General features: G+C 41.8%; 2 protein-coding genes across 11 annotated transcripts in view; one reads left to right on the top strand and one right to left on the bottom strand.

Annotated features, from left to right (window-relative positions):
* The window catches only part of FRMD6 (FERM domain containing 6), a 240,944-nt gene that overhangs the window by 65,400 nt on the left and 150,206 nt on the right, over window positions 1–25,338 (bottom strand). For 3 of the 10 annotated variants that reach the window (XM_043556139.1, XM_043556146.1, XM_043556148.1), the window contains exon 1: window positions 14,464–14,582. The exons of 2 other annotated variants lie outside the window; for them this stretch is intronic. The gene's annotated coding sequence lies outside the window, so the exon portion shown is untranslated. Of the gene's footprint in view, window positions 1–14,463; window positions 14,623–25,338 lie in introns of those variants that run through there. 5 more of the 10 variants (XM_043556145.1, XM_043556147.1, XM_043556140.1 and 2 more) reach the window with 4 other exon arrangements.
* On the top strand, window positions 13,997–15,019 carry LOC122468100 (translation initiation factor IF-2-like). Its single transcript, XM_043554550.1, has one exon. It carries the CDS (start codon window positions 13,997–13,999, stop codon window positions 15,017–15,019), a length of 1,023 nt encoding a protein of 340 aa, XP_043410485.1.

Genomic DNA, 25,338 nt, shown 5'->3' with positions numbered 1-25,338 from the left:
AGTATGTTAATTTTTCTGAATCTCTTTCTATAATTACCAGTAACATGAGTTTCTTAACAGAAATTTCAGACATGGCACCACTACAGCTGACCTTTGTTTCAGTGTGATGCTAAGCTATGCAAAAAATTAACTTTACCACTATATTTAGATGGATTTAGTTAAGTATAGAATTCTATTTTCTTTGGGGGGAAAATGCCTAAAGCATTTCTGATTGCTGTTAATAAATATATACACCACACAAAATTCCACTCTATTTTTTGGCTCACATATGCTACTAACTTTACCTCTGAGGTTTTTCATAATACCCTATTACATCACTCCAAGATCATACTAATAAACTATTAGTATTTTTTAGTCACGGGCTTGGAAATAGAAAATAAAGGTACTATCCACTACTCGCTCTTGAGGGAATAAGTCAGTTTATTTTTTATATCCTACTTTCAGAAGCCATAAGAAATGTCCTCACTGTAAACATCTTTAAAATAATTACAGTTTCATAAAAGTTAGTTTGCGAGTTAGCTATATCTGAAATTTCTAGCCCAAATTCCCTTTTGTCTTTCATTTACTTATTTAAATAGAGTTCAATTCAGGTACCAAACAAAGTAAACTCTAGAGTTATAAAATATAATTCATTCTTCATGGGGCACCTGGGTGGCTCAGTCAGTTAAGCATCAGACTCCAGCTCAGGTCATGAGCTCGCAGTTCATGGGTTTGAGCCCCGCGTGGGGCTCTGTGCTGACAGCTCAGAGCCTGGTGCCCGCTTTGGATTCTGTGTCTCCTTCTCTCTCTGTTCCTCCCTCACTTACACTCTGTCTCTGTCTCTCTCTCTCTCACACAAATAAAGATTAAAGAAAATAAATAATTCATTCTTCCTCATTAATGACTGTAGCCAATGGTAAGTTCCTTAGAGATTTTTTTAACTCTTATTTTGTCACAGAAATTACCACTTAATTTATTTGTTTCTAAGGTTAATTTTTTTTTAATTTTAATGTTTATTTTTGAGAGAGAGCGAGACAGAGCATGAGCAGGGGAGGGGAGAGAGAAAGAGAGACACAGAATCTGAAGCAGGCTCCAGGCTCTGAGCTGTCAGCACAGAGCCAGACACGGGGCTTGAACTCACGAACCGTGAGATCATGACCTGAGCCAAAGTTGGACACTTAACCAACTGAGCCACCCAGTGCCCCTCTAAGGTTAAATTTTTACATTTAGAATACTTTATAAACTGCTATGGCATTATGAGAAAGTCAGGGAGTTTAGAATTCAGTTATGTTATACTCCCTATTACAGCCCCACCTTCAGACCAGACTGCTCTGTTAGGAGGTCTCAGAGAACCCCCCAGTTCTTGGTAATACTTACCAAAATTAAACAATTATACATTCTGTTTTCTGATATCTGCCTTTCTGGCTAATGGGTTAAAGCTTCAGGAGAGCAGGTACCATCATGTCTGTTGAATTCACACTATCTCCAGGGCCTTCTACATAGGGTACTCACTATTTGTCAAATGAATGAAAAAATAAGACATTTAAAACAGTATTAGCCTGGGGCGCCTGGGTGGCGCAGTCGGTTAAGCGTCCGACTTCAGCCAGGTCACGATCTTGCGGTCCGTGAGTTCGAGCCCCGCGTCAGGCTCTGGGCTGATGGCTCAGAGCCTGGAGCCTGTTTCCGATTCTGTGTCTCCCTCTCTCTCTGCCCCTCCCCCGTTCATGCTCTGTCTCTCTCTGTCCTAAAAATAAATAAACGTTGAAAAAAAAACAAAAAAAAACAAAAAAAAAAAAACAGTATTAGCCTTAGAAAGAAGCATATCTAAAATTATAAAATGGTATGTAATAAAGTTCCCCTTATTTGGAAACATCATCCACCTACATAACAGAATCTAAACAGGCAATACATGAGGTGGTGACTTAATACTCAAATAAATGATATAAATCTTGCTACAAAGAAATCGATATAGTAAATTAAGATTGCCCTGTCTGAGGAAATAGATTTTATACGAGTTTTGGGTATTTTCTAATTCTTCTCAAGCATCACTATAATTATATATTACCATTACTGGAAGGTAACTCTAAACAATAATTAATCTAGTAAATCTAGAGTAAATTTGCTAGGCACTAGTAAATAAGATATGGTTGTTGTCCTCGAGAAACTTCGAGCTGGTAAGTTAGAATATATAAAAAGATGACAATATAAAGCAGGATGTACTAAGTTCCAGTGAAGTGACACAAGCATTCTGCAGCTCACTTGAGTGCAAGGAGAATAGCAAGCATGACCCAGACTAAGTATGTATGTCGTAGTTAGCCTGGTAATGGAGACAACTGGGGACTACGAGGAGAACTGGGATAGACTGACGGATCTGTGAGATGACATTATGTAAGAATCCAAGTGACTACAACACACGGATAGTCAATTCCCATGCCGACAGGGGCAGGCAAGAAAGGAGTGAAGCCTGCAGGACGAAAATGCCGACAGCAATTTGGTCTCAACGTTGGGGCCAAGAGGATCTCTTCTGGGGAGTATGGTGGGCTACAGAGTACAAACCCCATATAAAAGGGGAAGTTGTTACGCTGCTCCCCAAAACTCATTGCCAGGCCTTCCGGCTTTTCAAAAGAAGATATAAAATTCAATTTTTTTTAAGTGAAAAGTTTCAACTCTTAAAAGTTAGCAAATAATTATTTTCATGCTATGTTAAAAACCAAAATATGTCTGTAGCCAGTCTTCCTGGTGGGCCACAGGTTTGGAGCTCTGGTTTGGGATATTGAATTCCATGCTCAAGAGATCTGGACTTCATCCTGTAGTCACTGACTTAAGAGACTTAACGTTTATTCCAAAATTTGCTTAGTTTTATACCTCTGCACACTCCAGTATTTACCACGTACAACTCTCAACACTGCCAAATTATTTCACATTGGTCTTGTGTATTTCTCCGTTACAAGCCAATTATGTTCATTTAACAAACTGTAGAGTGACTTATAAGTTTCAGCTGAAAAAACATTCAAAATGATACTAATAAAGCAGTGTTGACAGAGCAGTGCCTAAGAGAATGCTGACATTATGTTACACCACAACCCACTAGAAACACACACACACAGTCCCTGGAGCTCCACTTCTCAAAAAACATGCACCATAATCCAGTGCAAAAGAAGAGTCTTTGCTCTTTCCAGCATTCTCCCATACTTAGCAACTTTCTAAAGACTATTACTACACTTTCTTTTATCACCAAACAACACTCGAACACATGTAGCAAAGTTTTAATTCTACCATTCACTGTAAGCTTTTAACTATCCAAAAACAATATTTAAGTACTAAAGGCTGATGTGTTAACATTTTAATAAGCTTAGGGAAAGAAAAGATAATTAGTATCAGAGACTTGTTGATTCGTTTTGATGACAGTATTACAGAAAGTTAGCATTATAATTCAAAGGTAATTCCCAGAAGAGAAAATTCTTGGTGCATAATTATGATATACAATACAGAACTATGAAAATTGCTTAATCACATGCTTTGAAATAATATTCAGAGTGGAAGCTATCAACAAAGTATAAAAGAACTGTTAAACAAGCAATGTTTCTATTACTTAAATTCTTCTGGCTCTTGGGAACCCCTACCCTGAGCCATCCATTCTGTGAACGAAGGCCTCCAGGTTCGTGGGGCACTACGATGTGTGCCTGGTCAGCTCAAATCTATCACCATTGCCGAAAAAGAGGCTAACTCAAAGCACATGTCTCGCAAGGGCTCTCTTATACCCTTTTCATGTAAAGGATCAATGGGTTGAAGTAAAGAACACGTCGTTACTAGAAACAGAAGTCTCAACACAAAGTGACAGTGCTTCCAGGATATAGTTCTTATCTAAAGGGATGCAACATAGAACAAAGACACTGCATTACAACTGATTTTCTATTTCAAAAGAAACAGACTACAATCTATATGCTGAGAGCTTTCCCAATAATAGCCAGAGGGAAGCTCAAAGGCTCCCCATTACCCCCATCCCTGTCAGAGCCTGCTGAAGACCCCTCATGGCCTCTAGTATTCTGAAATCCTACCCCACATTCTATCAGACATATTAAAAAGTACTCACATTCAATACTGTTTATAAGAAACTGAACAGAAAATAAGAATTATCAGGGTACCTGGGTGGCTCAGTGGGTTGAGTGTACAACTCTTGATTTCAGCACAGATCATGATCCCAGGATTATGCCATCAAGCCCCGTGTCAGGCTCCCAGCTCAGTGTGGAGCCTGCTTAAGATTCTCTCTCTCTCTCTCTCTCTCTCTCTCTCTCTCTCTCTCTCTCTCTGCCTCTCTCCCCCGCTCTCATGCTCGCTCGCTCTCTCTCTCTCAAATAAATAAATAAAAGGAAAATTATAATTCTCTTTCATAAGCTTTTTATTCTCTCTTGAGCCCACTCCAGTCACGTTTTGCCCCCACCCCTCCACTAACACAGCACTTGTCAAGGTAACCAATGACTTCCCTTGCTAAATCCAATGAGCCACTCGGTCCTCACCCTACCTGACCTCTCAGTAACCTATGACGCCACTGATTCACTCTCTCCTCCCTGAGACACCTCCTTTACTTGACTTCAAGGATATTCTTTCCATTTCCCTCCTATCCATCTGGCTGCTCCTTCTCATTCTCCTTTACTGGTCCCTTCTTACCAACTCAATCTTTAAAGGCTGAAACACCTCAGGTTCAGCCCAAGTGCCTTATCATAGAAAAATAACTCTCAGTTCATTCTTCCCATTTTGTGGGTCAACAGAAATAAGAGTATCTTTTAATAACACTTATTTAGGAAATGGAGACAATTAGATCCACTATGTTAGAAATGTGTGCATAATTCCTATGTTGTAAGATAATTTCTTAGGATATTTCTTCTCTTCCTCAACAAACTGTAAATACTAGCATGACCCAAGGCTTGGTCCATGGACTGTTTTCTCTGTCTATTCACATTCCCCAAGGGATCTCATCCAAATTCTCTCGGCCCCTTCCAAATTTGAATCTCTAGCCTGGGCATCTGAAACTCCAGAATGCTATAGAACAACACACTCAACCTCTCTACCTGGAAGTCGAAGATAACGTGTTTACAACAGCTCCTTGTTATCTTTCCCAAACCAACTGCTCAATCAGATCCCCACCTCAATTCATGGCAACTCCATAATTATGCAAAAAGCCTTGATGTTATCCTTACTCTGATCTCTCTCATATTCCTCAAACAGCTGGCCAAGAAATCTAGGTGGTGTGATCTACAAAATAAACCCTGGTTATTTCTCACCACCTCCTCCACTGCTGTTGGCATTTCTCAACTGGATTGTTATCAACAACTGCTAACCTGTATCCCTGATTCTGCCCTTGACCGACCACCCTGCTCCATTTTTCTACCTCAACACAGCAGCCAGTGATTCTATTAAAATGTAAATCAAACCCTTACTCCTCTGCTCAAAGCTTTCCAATGATTTCCCATTTCACTCAGAGTAAAAGCCTAAGTTCTTAAAATGGTCCACCAAGCGGGCCCTACGTGACACGCCCCCTAAACTTCTCTGACCTCATCTATTACTGTTTTGTGACCTTCTCATTGTTCCGGGAACACACCAGGCACACTTCCACCTGAGACCTTTGCCGGTCTCTCTGCTGAACAATGTTCTCCAGGTATCTCTGTGTGGCCAACTTCCTCTCTCGAGTCATCTTCTCGGTAAGTCCTACTGTGGCCATCGTATTTCGAATCGCCAACACGGTCCCGGGATACTTCATAGAGACATAAAACCTATTTCTGATGGGCTTAGGAAACTTAATGTTTTAAAAACGTTCACTAAGTTCAAGATATTATTCAACACATAACAAGCATGGGTTATGCAGGGTAGGTCCTGCTTTTAAAGAACACAGTGGGATGATACATCACAATTATTCTGGAGGATCCTGTGCCTATTTTGACTGGCTTGTAATTATGCTGTTTAGATGTAAATGTGTCTTTTTCTAATATGCTTAACTCTTTCTTAAATGTTCCTTTTGAAACTTTCAGACTATTAATTTCCATTGAATGAGTGGTTTAAAATCTTAAGCTTTGGGCCTACTGAGAGAAAATTATAAAGGGGTCCAACCCACATTATAGAAACTATGCCAATGGTGGGGATGGGGAGGGGAGAAATAAACAATAATTGCTTTCTACCAATAATAGTGGTTTTATTTTTTTTTAATGTTTATTTAAACATTAAATAAATGGGGTGGGGAGGGGCAGAGAGAGAAAGAGAGAGAATCCCAAGCAGGGTCCACACTGTCAGCACAGAGCCTGATGCGGGGCTTGAATTCACAGACTGTGAGATCATGACCTGAGCTGAAATCAAGAGTTGGATGCTTAACTGACTGAGCCCCCCAGGCAGGTGCCCCAGTAGTAGTTTTCTTTAAAAGCACATGTAGTTTATAGGGTACAAGAGCAAAAGACATGGGCCACTGGTAGTCTTTAAGTTTAAAAATACTTTGTTCGGCCTTCATTATCATAAAAAGAGATTATTTTTTAATCTGTAGATTTACTTTTTGGCATCTGGAAAGGCATATGTATCTAGCAAGCAGAAGCTGAGAGCCTGAGTAAGACTACTGGAAATCAGAAGAGAAATAGGAAAAATAACTCAATCAATTAGTGGTCAACGGGATAGGCCAGCAGATATTCTCAGTGCAGTGATATAGACTGCCCAGTATCTGTAACTGAGAAACACTAGGTTTTGTTGCCTGTTGAAGGTCATCGAAAACAAAATATAATATCATCTCATGAGCTGCTTGTAAATTAAAGGCTCAGGGACTTCCAAAAAAACTGTAAATCCTATACATCATTTTTTTTTTTTTTTTTGTCTTAAGTAGTAAGAGCTAACATCACTTGACAGTTTGCTATGTGTCAGACCACGCCATTGTTTTCTACGTACTCTTTCATATAGTAATCAAAACAACCCTGTGGGATAGTTACTATCATTATCCTCATTTTACAGGTAAGAAAAAAGAGGTTCAGAGAATGAAGTAACTTCCTCAAGGTTACACACAGGAAAATAGTGGAGCCTGGATCTGTGCCCCAGAGGATTGATTTCAAAGATCTTGTTGTTACCGTTAGACTTTTCTGCTTCTCTTCCATGTTGCCTCTGAAATGTACTATTCTTTTCTGCAGTAATTTCAGTGAGGAACTTGTCAGAGATATGACCCTATGGTGAGCACATTTTTTTAATTTTCTAAGATTGCACATGCTAGGTTTTTGCTGTTGTAAGCAGTATTTCATTGAGCAGAATATATTTACTACCCATTTGTAACACTTCTGCTATTTTACTTGTTTTTCACTTTCCTTATGAGCCTAAGTCAAAATTCTGAGCCTTTTCTTAAACCATGAAAAATGCCCTTTTCCCCTTTAGGGAAACATAAAAGAAAAAAACATCTACATCATTTGTTTTCCTTTGTAAGCACTTTATCTGTTAGATTTCTCATAATCCTCTGTTTTACAATAAATGCTTCCTGGAGACTGCCACAGACATCAGCATCAGAATTTCACTGTTGTTTTAGGTAGAGACAGGATGTTTCCACAGATATTTATGAAAAGATAACTTGAAGGAGGGGGAAGCGTGTCCAAGGGAGGAGAAAAGTGTATAACCGGTGAGGACATAATGGCAGGAAGAGGCAAACAAACAAAAAAAGACTTTTTCATAGTATCTTCTTAAGAGTGAACTACTCTGAAAATATTTAGAAAGCAGTCCTTTGAAACTGAGTTCCAGCCTAGATCACTTGTGGATCAATGAAACACTGAGTCAAGAGGGACCTCAAGATGTCACCTACCTGGCACTTGACGCCCAACCTCTCACTAGAAAGTCCTAGAACACAGGAAGAAGGAGAAAAGGGCTCTGCATGGGAGCAGAGGCAGACCAGCCTAGAGGAGGTAAAATTCTTCCTCACTGGACCACTGCCCTGTTTTCTCCGGGCAGGTCTGAGTCTATCTGAACAAAGCCACACAATCCCTTTGTGTTGACAGAAAAAAGCACCCCATCCTGAGGCCAGTGGACTCACTGCAGAGTAGAGGGCCGGCTGTCAGCCCTCAGATGGCGCGAACCTAGACCAGACTGAGCGTGAGAAGGAGCTTGTTCACTTGGTGCTGTCATTACCTGTGAGACTCTGAGTCACTCAACCTCACAGGGCTTCAGTCCCTCCACTTCTAAAACCTGATGAGGCTGTCTGCCACCTATGGCCTCCTCCCTCTTTCCAGTTCTCAGTTAAAATCTGGCAAGATCCAGTTGGTATGTTCCTGTGTCCCTGAAACAATAGGATTCCGTGGACTGAGCTGAGACTTCAGTGTTTTTGTAATGTTCCTTTCTCTTTTTTTCTCTCACGTTTTTGAAGTAATTTTCTCTTTTAATCTTAAGACTATACTCTCCTTTCAACTCCAAGGTGCTCGACTTTTCTTGAGCCTTCAAAAGGTCCTACCCCACATATTAGTCCCATCCCCAAGTGTCCATCGACAGAATGGATAAATACACTGGATATATTCATGCACAGAAAAAAAGAAAAAAGAACGGCTACCTGCATCAATGTGCACATGACGCTATGCTGAGCTGAAGAAGACACAAGAGAGAACTTCTATTTGATTGCACCTACGTGCAGTCTGAGCGGGGCGCCTGGGTGGCTCAGTCAGGTAAGTGTCTGACTCCTGATTTTGGCTCAGGTCATCATCTCAGGGTTTGCAGGTTTGAGGCCTGAGGGGCTGCCAGAGTGGAGCCTGCTTGGGAATCTCTCTCTCTCTCTCTCTCTCTCTCTCTCTCTCTCTCTCTTTCTCTCTCTCTCTCTCAAAATAAACATTTTTTAAAAAACCATCTAACCTATGGCAACGAAAGAACAGTGGTTATCCCTGGGGCAGGCAGGGACTGTGAATGTAAAGATAGACTTCTGGGGAGCAGATAATGATGTTTTTTTGGCTTGGATGCCGGCTGCCTGCATATGACCACTTCGTGCTATACTTCTGATCCGTGCATTTTCCTGGTTGTATCTACTGAGACTGGATAGTACAAGTGCCACTACTAAATAATCACTCATTTGATGTAAACTACACAAAGAACTACCCAAAAAGCTAAGTGAGCTTTTCATTAATTTCCTAAAATCTTCATCCGGAATTTGCTTAATTTTTATAATCATTTCCTCCTTCATATGAAACTGTGGCTAGAAGACAGTATAAAATAATTGTTTTTCTCTCTGTCTTCATGTACCTATAAAACATTACTACTCAAAGTTGTATCGTATCTATGTACAAAGGCAGGGTTATTCGAAAACAGCTGAAAATATCCCTGGATAATCAATTAGGAATACTGAGGTTCTAAATAGATCTTTTTGGTCCAAATTATCCCAGTTACCACATTAATGAAATACACGGGGTCATGGCAAAATCTCTTAGTTTCTTGCTGTGCAGATTAAACTCCGCTAGGAAAAGGCCACACGGGTGGGAAAAGGCATTGGAGAAAATGCTGTGCTACACACAGCTCCAAGAAAGCTCCAGTCAACACTGCCGTCTCCTTTGGCCTGTAACTGGTTCATCTGAATTTGATGCAGTGCTACATTTTTCTCCTCCTGAGACTATTCTTCATGTCAGATCAGAGATTTTTTTCCTTTCCCCCTCCCACTGTTGTTTGATATCATTTTGATCAGTATGGTATACTGCATGATTGATTCCACTTGATACGTATCAAGAGTGATATCATACTCTGATGCATTACTTGCATCCGAAGTAATTACACCACCAAATCATGTCAGATAATCTGGAAGCACTGATAGCTTGTTTTCACTCAAAATCTTATCATAACTATGGCCATTATTACTGTAGAGCCCCTCTGGTCCTACAGCATGGCAGGCAGGTTGTCGCTCTCACAAATGCTGGGGGAGTAATTAAATATTTGTAGAACCAGGGGCACCTGGGTGGCTCAGGGCATGATCTTATGGTCCATGAGTTCGAGCCCCGTGTCGGGCTCTGTGCTGACAGCTCAGAGCCTAGAGCCTGCTTTGGTTCTGTGTCTCCCTCTCTCTCTGCCCCTCCCCTGCTCCCACTTTGTCTCTCAAAAATAAACATTAAAAAAAAATTATATATTTATAGAATCATTAGAGTTTAGACAAAAAAATGTTTTTAATCTTCAAAATGAGAAGTGGCATGGGTGGCGGTGGGGCACAATAATAAGCATCCAGTCCCTAAACACTATTTAAGACCAAAGCAGCAATTTAACACAAATGCACACAAGCTTTCCAGGATGAGTAGCACATAACAGCACCATTTCATATTGTATGCAGATTTTGTAGGGCACCTTAACATGAATCCTTTTTTTCTCTGCTAAAAAAGATCTTGTTTTTTAATTTCCACTTTTAAATACAAAGTTTTCTCTACTTCAGCCTTGTTTTAAATATTCATCCTTCTAAGTTCAGATTTTCCTTGCAACTCATTGTCCAGTATTCTACTTCCTCCTTCCTCTCAAATTATTCCCTTAACCTGTTTCTACTTATTTTTATAGGACCCCAAAGCCTCTTCCTCAGGATAATGTGCAATTCAAAAAACCCTCTCAACTACCCCCTGTATCAAAGTTTAACTGCAGAAGCCAACAATACTATTTTTCCTGTTTGGGTTTTAGGAAAGATATGTTTTAACTAAAATTTCACCACTCATAAAATCCCATCACTATTTCTTTTCCATTCCCCCCTCCTGCATTCAACTGTTTAATATGCAATCACAATGTAATCAAACTCTTAAATGTATAATTACATAAACAAAGACTTCTTAAAAATATGTAATTTTAAGTGTGCAACACACACCCTTAGTAACTTTAGTGTTGGAAGTACAGATTTTTTTTTAAGTACTGGAGTTTTCTTCTAAGTTGTTTGTTCTTTCTTGGTGTGGGAGCAGGGTACAGGATCATCATATGAGGACCAACTGCTTTATCAGAAACCACAAACTGTGTTACAACAGGATCCTATTAAAGACTGAGAACACACTTAAAACTCTTTATAAAAATAAAGTTGGAATTGGGGCGCCTGGGTGGCTCAGTCGATTGAGCATCTGACTTTGGCTCAGGTCATGATCTCACCATTCATGAGTTCAAGCCCCACATTGGGCTGGCCGCTGTCAGCCTTTCAGCGCAGAGCCTGTTTCCGATCTTCTGTCCCCCTCTCTCTGACCCTCCCCTGCTCATGCTCTCCCGGCAAATAAATAAATAAATATATTTTTTTAAAAAGTTGGAATTGCAGGGGCGCCTGGGTGGCACAGTCGGTTAAGCGTCCGACTTCAGCCAGGTCACGATCTCGCGGTCCGTGAGTTCGAGCCCCGCGTCGGGCTCTGGGCTGATGGCTCAGAGCCTGGAGCCTGTTTCCGATTCTGTGTCTGCCTCTCTCTCTGCCCCTCCCCCGTTCATGCTCTGTCTCTCTCTGTCCCAAAAATAAATAAATGTTGAAAAAAAAAAAATTAAAAAAAAAAAAGTTGGAATTGCATAAATGAAAGCCAACGTTTCTATGCTTTGTTCATAAGGATACACAATACTGAATACCTCTGGTTTTCCTATTTATGAAACACACAGTCTCATTTACCAAACCAGGGCATTTATAAGGTTTGCATTCATGTGGAATAGGAAAAACCTATCTCTGCATAAATAGAGAAGACTTTCTATTCTTGAGAATGCTTAAAACAATTTTCAAGTGACTTTAGAGAAGGCCCCTGAAATTTAGTTCTGAACTCAGAAAACCACCTAAGGGACAGTTTGTGAATGCCATCTGGGATCCAGGCAGTTTCATCAACAAAAGGGAAAACTTGTTGAGATCATCCAAATCTAAAATTCACATACATTTTTACATCTGGACTGAATTAATCTTTTCTTGGTACTGGCTTTCATGTAATAAAATAATTGTTTGCAGGTTTTATTTTTTTTTTTAAACCCACAGTCTCAGAAATCAAAATGTGCAGCATCCACACTGAAAACTACAAAGAACTCCTTTATCAAAAAAGTTAGCTGTGAGACAGGACTCATTTACACTAAACTCTGAACTTGACAGTTCAGTCAAAAGCAATTCTGTTTGAAACTTTCATTTCAAGCATCTGCCACAAAAGGCTACACAGTCTATTATGTCATAAGTTCTGAAAGCCAAAGGCTTTATAAGTGTAGTTAAAAGTGAAAACAAAGTCCAGAAACCAGAAAAGCTCTACAACCCCCCCTTCCCTGGATTCAGCTAGCCCAACTGGATGAGTTTTTACAGAACTTGTTGCCAGAAGTGATCACCTAGCACATGGGCACTTTGCTTTCAAACAAGCAGGGTCTTCCTCCTCGCTCCTATTGTTTCACTGCAGACCTAGGAGCATCTTCAAGCAGCAAGTTCAAATTATGTACTTGAAGCTGGTAGCTTACCCAGGGTGCCCCCCAAAAAGGAGGGAGTGGAAACACGGAAAGATTTCCTTTCCCTTAAGATGTTTTGAGTTCTGCAAGAACTGCTGATTACTGTGGTCCATCAGTGTCAGATCTCCGGCATTTTTACAAGCAATTCAAAAGGGGGAAAATTAGTTCCTATTACAGTCAGTCTGCTTTCTGGAGAAGATATCCTGCAGATAACTTGATAGAAGATATCCCCTGGGGGACCCTTCTCATCTAATGATCCCAAAGGTCCATTTTAATATGAAATATAAATCCAATATGTTTACAAACATACGGAAAGAGCATTTAAATGTCAGCTGCCTCATATCGTGCAGTATTTTCCTTTTTAACGTAATACTTTTATTTCTCAAAACCACACCCAAGGAAAATGATTAACTGCTACAAGTTTTGTACTACAAAGGACAACAGCAAAAGCATCTGTTTTCCTGCCTCTCTCCTCTGGTCTTCTCCCCTCCCCCATCTCGATGGTGCAGGCTGTAAGTCTTGGTGGTTGTTAAAATTACTTTCTACAAGACTCTCATAATGCTGCAGTTTCTGAAAAACTTCTTATCCTTTAACATTGCTGAGCCTAAATTTATGTGCTGCTCTAAGAAGACAAAATCCAAAAGTCAAAAGCCTTTTTAATGACAGATGTATTACGGAAAATTTTCCCCACAAAGTTTTGATGCTGTGAAATATCAACTCCCTGAAATCACAGAAAGGAAATGACTTACATTCTTGGAAAATGAAGCCACTAGCAGCTTTCTCCAACAGTATTTTCTAATCCCTAAACTACACCCTGTGGCAACGGGGAGTATTTCGTGCAAAAACTGAATTTAAATAGATGCTTATAAACCCAATAAACAAACATCGTCGGATCCCAGAGAAAAACAGAATCAGACACTTTTTCTGCACACTCAAAAAACCTGGAGAGCACAGGCTTGAAGTCAAAAGCAACCTGAGAACGCTTGCTCAAGTTTTCCTGCCCCACTGTGGGCCATGCAAAGCTCCTGAGGGAAATTCTGGCAAAACAGATTTTTGCCAAAAAATAAAAACGAAAAGGGTGTAAAAGAGCTAATATTTCTTTGGACACTTAACTTCACAACTGCACGACCTGAAAATCTGCCAGTTTTCGTTTCAACTTTAAAATATGCTTATTTTGACACCTTTCCATTTATTCATGCCCTAAAGAAAACGCCCTCACTATTAGGTTACGCTGTCCCAGGACTCGAGGTACTGTTATTAAGCCCTGTGGATCTCACACGGGTGGCCCCCAGCGGTCCATACGTGACAGTTCCTGGTCCTCCTCGAGGACAGGCTGGTGGTCTCTGCTGCCCCGGGCCGGGCCTGCGCGCCGCAAGCACCTCCAGGAACCCAAATTCTGCAGGCCGCGCCCCCCACTAGCATCCCACCGAGGCCCCCTTCTGGCGCCGCCGAGCCCCAGCTCAATCTCGGGCTCCCCGACTAGACACTTTCAGGGACCGTGGGGCAGAGGCTGCTCTCGGGTCCCTTCCCGCAGCCGGGCTGCCCTCCCCCGGAGCACGCACAACAGGCGGCAGGGCACCCAGGAATTTAGGGTTCACGCGCTGGCCCCGGCGCCCCGTCAAAGTGGCGACCGATGGGGCGCAACCGACAGGCGCCCCCGGAACAGCGCGCCAGAGACCACTGGAGAGCCGAGCGCGGCACCGTGAGCCCGGGGAGCAGCCCGCAGCTCCGGCCGGCCTCCCGCCCTCGCCGCAGAGGCGGCCCCGGAGCTCCGCGCCTCCCCCGCTGCCTGGCTCGGCTGCCCCGGGGCCCCGGCCTCCCGCCCCGGCGTGGGCGAGCTCTGACCCGCGGAGAGGCGACCTTCCAGCCCGGTGCCCGAAGCCCAGAGTCGAGGAAGCAAAAAGAAGGCGAAGAAAGACGCAGGGAAGACACTGCTTTCGCTAGGGCTCTCGACTCCCAGAAACCCTCCCAAAGTCCCGTCCAGCCGCCGCCGCCGCCGCCGCCGCCCGGCCGGCAGGGGGCACAGTGGGTAGCCGGGGCGCGGAGGCCGGGCCAGGGGACAGACTGGGAGGCCCCCAAGCGCCGAGCTCCCGCTCATACCTCCCAGAAAGCCCGGAGCACCAGGCGTCGGACTCTTCCCAGGTCCTCGTCCCTTCCTGCCTGCGCCGCGCCAGCCCGGCTCCTCTCAGCCCCTCTGCCCCGGCAGCTTGTCGAGCGCTCCGCGTCCGCCCCGCCCCCCCCGCCCACGCCTCCCGCCCCGCCCCCAGAGGCTCCGCCCCCACGCCCGCCCCGAGGTGGCGGGGGTGGCCGCCGGGCCGCGGGAGCAGAGCGCCTTGCTCGCGGCCGCACGTGGAGCGCCTGTCGGCCCCGCCCCGGACCCAACCAAGCGTCCCGCGGAGGGGTGCCGCGACACGAAGGTGGGAGCAAACGGAGGGAGCCACCCCTCTCGGGTCCTGAGGAAGGAGGAGAACCCAGAAGGGCACCGTACGTGGACCACTGCCATCTAGCCCTTACCCTCACGCGACGGATGCGGGAGGGGACACTGTCAGCTCCCCCCTTCTGGCCGAATGGCCCTCTCCGACGCTCGGCCCCGCTCCCCGGGAACGCTCCCTCCCGAGCCCAAGTCTGGGTGGGCGGGGGCGGCTGTTTGGCCTGAGCACCGTTTTACTAATTCTGAACGACGGAGTGGAGGGAGGCCACTCTAAGAGGAGGCGATCCCAGCGGAGGAGGCTTCGTGACTCCTAGCTTCCCTCCCGTCTTTCTGTCCCGCACCCACCGGCCCACCCACCACTCGGGACGCCGCGCCCTCGCGGGTTTTATCCTACATGGTGGGGGCGTCGCCCGGAAGCCAAGCCTCCCCTCCTGAGTCTCCAGTTGTGAAGGTAGACACAGCGTCTATTGGCTGTGCTTTTAGTGTCCGTGACCCCTCAGAAATTTTATTTGCCAGCTCCTGGAGGTGGCTGGAGAGAGCGCCGGGTGATGCAAAGGGCCCCCGGAAGGTGTTTTTACGGAGTTTTCTTGGGTCTGGGAAAGAGCTACGCCTCTTTGGTCAACCTGTGCCCACTAGGACCTGCTCCTGGGAACTGGAGCCAAGGGAGAGTCACGTCGTCCCCAGACCCCTGGTGCACAGTGCTCCCGCCTCCCGGGCTTCTGCCCTCCTAGGTCTTATGTTGATTGCTGACCCAGTGACCCCTGGCCAGTGTAGCAGTAATACCCCCCAGGGCCCTTCACTAAAGGAGTAAGGCTGTGTATGTTTCTGGGTCTGACAAATGGGTGAAGAGACCAGAAGACGAGGACCTGAGAAAGGACAATACCCAAATCAGATTTATGCTTACAGAAGCCAACATAAAAATTGCTCTGCTCTTTTAGTCCAAACATAAATATGTAAAGCTGGCTGTTACTGGTCTAAAGTATGCCTGTCTGTGTGCTTGGCAAAAGAAATTCACTGTGTTCATTAGGGCTGAAGCTAACTTGGAATAGTTGCCTCATTGACAGCTTTTACAATGGAGGAACTATGACACTGGAACTGAATCTTAGAAGCAGCTGTGATCTTTTTTCACAATTGATAATACATTCAGAGCTTATTTCTGATAAAGCAAAGCAGCAGTGTCTAAGGATATTGCATTTAAAGTCATAATTCCATTATGGAAAAAAGGACCAGAACTACATTTCAATGACTGTCTTCTAAAGTAGTTGTATTTAATTAACAGAGTAAAATTAAAAATTGGCTTACACTGGTTGATGACAATGTAAGCATTTAAACGTGGAGGCTCACACTTTTCTCTCACTTTTTTAGATGCATTCAGAATGAGTGCACAGTAAACACTGGTTGATAAGATCTTAAATTAATTTGATGTCTAATGAGATAATCCAGCATTTCATAAGTAAAGATAAACGAGATAAAGGAGTAATACATTACTATCTTGGAAAACAGTTCCTAAATCTGATTTCTTTTCAGGCTTTCTGCATCTAGTGCATAAAGAACAACATATTGTAGGGTACCTGGGTGGTTCAGTTGGTTAAGCGTCCACTCTTGATTTTGGTTCAATACATCTCACAGTTCAGGAGTTGGAGCCCTGAGCCCCACATGGGGCTCTGCACCGACAGTGCGGAGCCTGCTTGGGATTCTCTCTCTCTCCCTCTCTCTGCCCCTCCCCAACTTGCACATGTGCTCTTTCTCCCAAAAATAAATAAACTTAAAAGAAAAAAGAACAACATATTGTTAGATTGTGAAACATTGCTGCAATATAATTAGGTAATCCAAGGAGCAAAATATTTTAAACAGCTTTTTAAAAAACATGTTTAAGATTGGGTTTATTGTCTAGAATTAGATTGTCACAAAATTTACTGTGTGGATATTTTTTTACTCATAATGATCATACTAATAGTGAATACCAATAAACATACATTCTTACATAATGCATTTTGTAAACTAAGTAACACTCTTAAAAACCACTTTATAGCCCCGTGAAACATAACAAATTTCTGAAAGGATTGCTTTGGAAAACAACACATAATCCACTCAAAATGGAGGTGGAGCTGAGAAAGGATGGGTTGTTTTAGATATTTCTTACCACAGGACACGTTTTTTTGCACTTATTACAGTAAAGAATGCAAATTCATAGGTAAAGTTATATTTTATGGTTCTTTTTGATGTTTAGGTATAGATCTATTTTCACCAATATGATGTTTTCCTAAATATGAGACATTGCCCATCAGTGAAACATCACCTTGAGCACATCTTAAATGACTACTTTCTCCATGGCATGTAAATATTAACATAACTCCATATTTTTGCTTTTTTTTTTTAGGGGGAAAGTAGTCATTCCATAAATTTATTGAGTACTTCCATACACCAGGCACAGGGTTAGACTCTGGGATCTGAAGGTAAAAATACTCCTGAATTTTACAGTGGTTTGAGGAAGCAGGCATGTGAGTCAGCAGTTACAACATACTTTAATGCTTGCCAGGCTAGGGATATGCAGAAGGCATAGTAGGAAGGCCTGGCCCCTTCAGGGCAGGCATCAGACCTCTGTCTGGGTGAGAAGGATGAACTGAGATGGGAAGGATGAGCAGAAGTTTGCCAAGGAACAAGTTGGTCAAGGTGGTGGTTCTCAAACTTGGAAGTACCCTGAATCACCTGGGGAACTTCAAAAACTGTGTCCCAGGCATGTGAGTTAATTGGTCTGAGATGTAGCCTGGGGTTGGGAATGTTTTTAAATCCCCAGATTATTTTAAGTGGACACACGTGTGGATATGGTATCCCAGGTAGAGGGCACAAGAGTGAGCACGTGTACTGGGGTGTGAGTTTAAAGCATGATGGCCATAGCCTCATTTTATAATTCAAGAGGCTTAAGCTTTGGTGGCTGATATTTACACATTTTTGGTATAAAGAACACAATTACATAGAAGGGAAAGAGCCGTAAACTGCTATAATTCACACCCCTTTACAAGTATCTTCCAAACACTGGAATAGTATTTTGAGAATTAAGATCATTCAGAATATTAAAAGACAAAAAAATTAGTTCTTTTTCATCCTTTCTATATAATTCAGGGTTATTTGGGACTCAGAGTATGTTTTAATGCTGAAATATAAGTTCTAGTCAGAGAAAGAAGTCGGTCATTTGACATACTGGCTTTTAAAGAAGACCTTCCCCAAGTTAAATACTGTTCATCATTCTGGATGAAGGTCATAATACGGAAATTAGGTTCATTTTTCTTTTTGGTAATTGCTGAAGTGCAATTTAAAAAGCAAAACAAAATGCATTTGAAAGCATTCAAAATACATTTAAAGTCCTACTCTGAGGTCTTAAATCTCCACTTAGCTAATGTATATTACTTTGAGAGACAAACTAATCACATATGGAAACTTAACAGTGCAGTGATATAGTTCTGGTTTTCACTGCCTAACATTTAAAATGCTCTTTTTATTATTCTCATTGGTATATCACTATATTCTGCAAAACAAAAACACCAAAAGATTTTAAGGGGTGCCTGGGTGGCTCAGCTGGTTAAGCCTCTGACATTGGCTTGGGTCATGATCTCACAGTCCGTGGGTTCAAGCCCCACATTGGGCTCTGCGCTGATAGCTCAGAGCCTGGAGCCTGCTTCCGATTCTGTGTCTCCCTCTCTCTCTGCCCCTCCCCTCTCATGCTCTGTCTCTCTCTGTCTCTCAAAAATAAACATTGAAAAAAAAATTTAATAAAAAAAAAGATTTTAATACTCAAGAAAAGTCAGTAAAATTGATTATCAGTTATTTAATCCAGCTGTCTCATTAGTATGCACCAGGAGCCCCTAACCAAGAATGCAAATAATTATTTTGCAGAGGTAGCACAGCATAGCAATATATTAGCATGCATAACATATTATGTAGCAATCTAACACAGATGTACCTTTCCCCAATTTAGAGACACAAAGTTATAAAAATTAAATTAATTGATTCTGCTCTTTTGGCCATCAAATTTTGAGAAAACATTAAAAACAGCATAACTTAGGGGCGCCTGGGTGGCTCAGTCGGTTGAGTGTCTGACTTCAGCTCAGGTCATGATCTTACTGCTCGTGAATTTAAGCTTCACTTGGGGCTCTGTGCTGACAGCTCAGGACCTGGAGCCTGCTGCAGATTGTTTCCCTCTCTCTCTGCCCCTCCCCTCCTCACACACACACTCTCTCTCTCAACAATAAATAAACATTAAAAAAAATTTTTTTAATAGGATAAATTAATTATCCTAGTATAAAGTTTGGTTTTAATGCAACATGTGAAACTCTACAGGAGACATATTCGAAGAGCTACTTTTCTTTCCATTCTTTTAAGGCTCTAGTTTTGCCAAAACATCACATTACTATTCCTTGAGGGCTTACATACTTGAACACTCCAGACAAAAGCTTTGATAAGACTGGGAGGGTCAAGCCAGGCCCTTCACTCTTGAGAAGTGGGGCAGTGAAGGTGTTAGCTGCACCAGGTAGGATAACTGAGTACTGAGGTCTTGGAGGTGAAAGGCATAATGGCAGAGAGGCCATGCTCTTTTGAGGGATACTGTTGTGAATTAAAATAGAGTGAGGAATTAAGTGTGCGCATAGCATTTCTGCTTTTGCATGGGGCTTCACATTCCAGAGAAGATTGAGGACAAGTACAGAAAAATGTCTAGCAGAAGGGACGAGACAAGGGGTAGACTCCCTATAGGATAAAGCTTCCTGATGTATACCATTTGTGTTTATACAACAGGCCTCAATGTCCCAGAGCAGTTTTTTGGCTCTGATTCCTTGATTACTCTCTGAAAAGCTGAAAGAAAACATTCCTACCCCCAGAGATGAAGGCGACTCCCTCCATTTCCCACTCGGGGAGACAGACGGGAAAGGAAAGGAAGTAGGACCAGTTACTCCAAGTTAGGCCTCAGGCACACTCTGATTATCTTTATCTGAGATAATATTCCTGGAAGAGTCACTTTCAAACACAAATGACACCATTGCAGATGTCACTGAAATTCTCTTCAGTATTTTATGACATCTTATCAATTTGTGCCAGAGACACACGGAACTAGAACAGGAGATGTGAATATCCATCTTCCAGAACACAGGCTTACAGCCTAGCTGACTGTTTTTCTTGAGAATACCCACAAAAGCTTCATTTATGAAGAGGATTCGTGAAATGTATCCATTTGGTTTTAATTCGGTTACCTTGAGTTATATTTTAAGCACAACAAACGTGCCCTTAAGCGTCTTTTCAGTTGCTTGAAAAGGAATGATGAACAAAAATACAAGTAAGAAATGCTGGTTCTGGAATCCCACGGGAAGCTCACTGACACTAACTGCCTCTGTTGGCGGGGCCTCCAAGGAACACCCTATCCATGTGTGGTGGCTGGGATTTTGGTTATAACACGAAGTCCTGATCCGCTGGCTATATTACCCAGTTGTACGCAAGGGAAAAAACATTTATGAACACCCGCATTAGATCCCTGTTTTCCTCTCACCTGATCCTAGATGAGAAACAAAATCTACCCTTGCTCTTGTTTGGATTGGCTATGGAACCAAATGCCAAAAAAAAAAATCTTAAGGAATTCTTCCATAGGCAAGGCAGTGGTTATATTTTTCTTTTACAAGAGTAGGCTAATGTATCATTCAATTAGCCTAAAAAGAATTCTTATGCTTTAGTTCTTTGAAGAAAGAACAGTGGTAATTAGGCATGGAGTTTGAATTAGAAACCGAGGATTGTAAGATTGTTCTCAAATGGCCTCAGATTCCAATGTTTAGTTTTGACAGGCCTGGAGAAGAAAGTGCTGGGTGATAGCATTCTTAACTAGATCTAGCTTGGAAGGTAAGACTCTTGGGGTGGAGGGGTAGGGCCAGTCCTTAAACATGCTTTTCTTTAAAAACTTGATTATGTATTTATAATTCATCTGTGTGATTTCTTGAGCAGAAAAATAGAATCAGCAGATCAGTGATTTTTCATTCTGCGCATAGTTCTGTATTAGATAATTTTTGTCCTTTACACCCCAATTTCTTAAGAGATAATGGGATATATTCTTAATATATTATTTTATGTATATATAGACCTCATATTATATATGCATCAATATAAAATATTTTATCACGTCACTTACTTTTTTCATAGCACTTTGCTCATTATCTGAAATAATTTATAAATATGTTCACTTGTTTGTCCATGTCTCTCCCTTTAGAATTTAAGCTTCATCTGAACATAGACCTAATCTCACTAACCGCTGTGGCCCCGGCATCTAGAACAGTGTCTGGAGTATATCTCTTGATATTCCTTAATGGATATTTTATTTCTGTTTGCACCTTTACCTCTATCTTTAACTACTCAGACTACAGACTTTTGAAAGAGTGAGAAGAACATGAGAGGGATTTTACTAGAGCAGTGAATTATCGAATTCCTTGCCAACAAAGCATTTTGATGAGATACCTCTTAGGAACAGAGTGGTTCGCGTTGAGCAAGGGAAAAAGAAGTGGCCTTGCTTCCATTTGGTCAATGCCCTCACCTCCACGTGAAGGTATCCTACTGTCGTCTGGAGCTGCTCTATCTCTAACATATGAAGCTGCTCTGTCCACCACGTCCTGCCCTTCTACCTCTCCCACCAGAGCTGTTGTTTGGCTTGAGACTTCCAGTCACCCAAAACCCTCCCAGTTCTTCCAGTTTACTGGCTGTTTTTGGCCTCTCTTCTTTTATTTTGAACTTAGTGCCTAGGCTCACCATTTTGACTTTATTTTTCCCCGTAGTCTATGCCCCATATCTCCTTGACCTTCTACTACAGCTTTCTTAACAGCCCTAACAGGTCAACTCAGTCGCCCATTTTCTTGCATTTTGCTTTAAAGTCACCAAGGAAGACTACAGAAAATAACGAACGCGTTGATCAGTCACGTCACCAAGACAACGGTTGTAGCAGTGGAGCACTTAACACAGATGCTTGGTCAACTTTTTATTCATTCCTGATTGGCTCCCTTTCCCTTTTACCATAATGTCCAGATTCTTATGTGTCTCTTCAGGTCCCTCATCCCAGTCCAAAACCCTGCTGCTGTCAAGGCTCAGCCTAGCACGTCTCTCATGGTCACTGGTCTGAAAGGTTTATAAGGATTACCTTGTTGAATCCTTACAACAGCCCTTGGAGGGAGGCACTGTCATTATCCCTGGTTTACAGATGCCTAAGATTTTAAAGAAAGTAGGTGCTGGATCTGAAACTCAGGAAATCTGTCTCTAAGCTCACACTCTCTCCCTAAACTGTCTTGTCAGTGACTTTTTGTCAGCGATTTAGGAAGGTTTGGAAAACTAACCCTTGGCCATTACTGACTGATTGACTATTTGCACTTTAACTGAAATTATTCCCACCAAAGTTACCTCAAACTGGTAGCTGTGGTTTAAGCCTTATAATCTAAGATTGTGAAAAGAAAGACACAATCTGATTAAAGGAATTTCAGCATTTGTAAGGGGCGGGGGAGATATTTGTAAAACAAGGCACTTTTTAAACCCGTATTTTGCAACTTTTAATCTAGTAGTTCTCTGGGCACCTGGGTGGCTCAGTTGGTTGAGCATCCGACTCTTGATTTCAGTTCAGGTCATGATCCCAGGGTCGTGGGATCAAGACCTGTGTTGGGCTCCACGCTGAGCATGGAGCCTGCTTAAGATCCTCTCTCTCTCTCTCTCTCTCTCTCTCTCTTTCCCTGCCCTCTTCCCCACTCTCTCTCTCTCTCTCTAAAATAAATTTTTAAAAAATCTAGTAGTTCTCAACTAGAGGGTGATTTTTCCCCAGAAGAACATTTGGCAGTGTCTGCAGATGTTTCTGGTTGTCACAAGTCAGGGTTGGGGTAAGTGGGTCATTGCTACCAGTGTCTAGTAGATAGAGGCTAGGGATGCCACTAACCATCCTACAACACAGGGCACCTCAAAACAAAGAATTATTGCTCCTAGTTGATAACCATGGGTCTAAACTTGACCAGAACATTTAGCTGCCCTGTAAGTTGGGTTGAGGGAAGGGTCCCTTTGGGGATTCTGGCTAAGACTGCTGAAGGTCTGTCAAAGACTGTCTAGAGATGAAGAATCATTTGGAACCTACAGAGTAAGTTTGGGCTGAGTTTCTCCGTCTGCTCTTCCCCAAACTTTACCTGAGTCTTTCTCTTAGCTCCAAGACACTTCATGCACATTTTATGACATCTTGCATCACCTATTTTAGTGTATGGGGACCTGGAGAGGGAAAAGTAAGTAGGATAATCCCTGTATCTGACAAAAGCATTTTTTTACATTAGCAAAATTTCTACCTCTGGCTATAAAATTACCAATGTGGTAGAACACCATGCTCTTTGTCAACAGAGGTATAGCAAGATTTATCTCAATCCAAATTAAACAATAGGCCAAAGAAGAAAAAAGCTGGAAACACTAAAGCTTTTCACTGACATCAGTGAAGAATCAACTTTTGAGCAATTTTAGTCTTACGGATATTATTAATAAAGTATAAAGTTTATAATTTAACTAGACCTGACTAGTTATCAGCTCTTATAGTGAATGATAACTGTAATTGCTTAAATAATTCACGAAATTTTATTTTTAAGTAGTATAAATGCATATGATAGAATAAACAAATCTTTTGAACAAATAGCCACTGCCAAATATATAGAAATAAACTTTGAAAGGATCATTAGGGCTATCAATTACTTGCATGAATCATATTCATCACATTTATATTGACTAAAGCCATTTCCTAACCCTATACTTCCATTATTCTTCATATTACTAGCATTTATAATAAAGGATATATGTATGTATTCAAATATATTCAAATTTCATGAAAGCAAACCCAAGAATAACTATAAGAAGTATATCATTAACCACCATTTTCAAATATTACCTGATTTCCACTTAGACTTATTAGCTGATTTCTTTTATATAGTCATTTGCAAACCTATAAATGTATCAGAACCATTTAAGAGCGATGGCAAGGTTGGGAATCTCAATATAGTGGCAACAAACTCTTCAAATCATTCCTACACCCATTTGTGACCATATGTGTAGTTGCACTGTTAATGCTTATACTAAAGTAAGATTTAAATGAAGAGGCCAGATTAAAGATACTTTAGAAATATTTAATTTGATGCCCCAAAATGCTTTAGGTACTGTAACTCCACCATCCCCTTCCAATGAATAAAACTAGGTGGGAGGGAGGTGGAGGGAAAATGTGTTAAGATGTGATTAGTAATATTTTATCACAATAAGGATGGTGACATCAGTGCAACCCATTCAACTTAGGGAAGGGTTGCCTATTTTTGATTCTTTGTGATGTAAATGGAATTACTAAAACTATGATTTTTAATTCGGTCAATAAGAAGCCATTCAGCTAAAGATAAAACAATGGAGACTACCAGTCTTACTGAGTAACATAATTGCATCTAGTCCCCAGAAACTTCCACATCAATCTAATAGTGTATAAATGAATCGGAGTCTTAATTAATGTTTCCATAAATACGCTGAAGGGCAGCTCTGAGAAAATGGAATAGAGACTGAAGAGAATATGTAAGTAACCCAATTTCTACTTCTTCCCATTTCACAGCTTTGCTCTTCTGATGCTGCCTAGTAAACACATATATATTTCATCCCCACGGCACTGACTCACTCAGGACTTTGGAAGGTGACACCTCATTGATAAATTCAAAGTTGCGTGGATAGATACTATTTTGTTCTATGAATGACAAGTAACTTCAGAAGAGTAGTTTCCAGGAATACAATGCATTTAAAATAAGGACAGGTGATTGTTTATTGGTCATTTACTGTGGTTTAGGTACTATGCCAAATGTCTTAAGTTTACTATCATAACAGCCACCTTATGAGATAGATACCATCACAATTCCTATTTTACAAATAAGGAAACTAGGGCACAAATTTAAATAGCCCACTAGTATTGGAGTTTCTAAATACTTTTTGTAAAAAACAAAATAGAAAAAGTCACATGAAAATAATGGAAATGCCCAGATTTGATATATTTTTTAAGTTTATTTATTTTGAGAGACAGAGGGGGAGAGAGAGAATCCCAAGCAGGCTCCACACTGTCAGTGCAGAGTCCGATGCAGGGCTCAAATTCAAACTGTGAGATCATGACCTGAGCCGAAACCAAGAGGCAGACGCTTAACTGACTTGAGCCATCCAAGTGCCCCTGATAAAAATTTTAAAATCTAACACTAAGGTGTCCACTTTTTTAGCAGAGTGACTTTCAGACAGCAAGCTATGGTATTAGAAAATGTGCAGAAGTACCCACGATATGGACCCACTCAAACTGTATGTGGGACAGGAAGGGCTGGGAACAAAATTCGCAGCTCTGTTTTCAGTGGGTAGAATTACATGAGGTCATTTGGCAAGAAGGCACCCAGAGGGCAGTGCTTGATGATACCTTTCCACTCCACCAGCTGTAAATTGGCCTGTGTTTTAAATTGATCAGACTAAAGGAATGATGACCAGGGCTCTCAGGTAAGTAACTA

The sequence above is a fragment of the Prionailurus bengalensis genome, chromosome B3, assembly GCF_016509475.1.
Source record: "Prionailurus bengalensis isolate Pbe53 chromosome B3, Fcat_Pben_1.1_paternal_pri, whole genome shotgun sequence".
Lineage (NCBI taxonomy): Eukaryota > Metazoa > Chordata > Mammalia > Carnivora > Felidae > Prionailurus > Prionailurus bengalensis.
The sequence above is the reverse complement of the archived record's forward strand: the minus strand, read 5'-3'. Positions and strand labels throughout refer to the sequence as shown.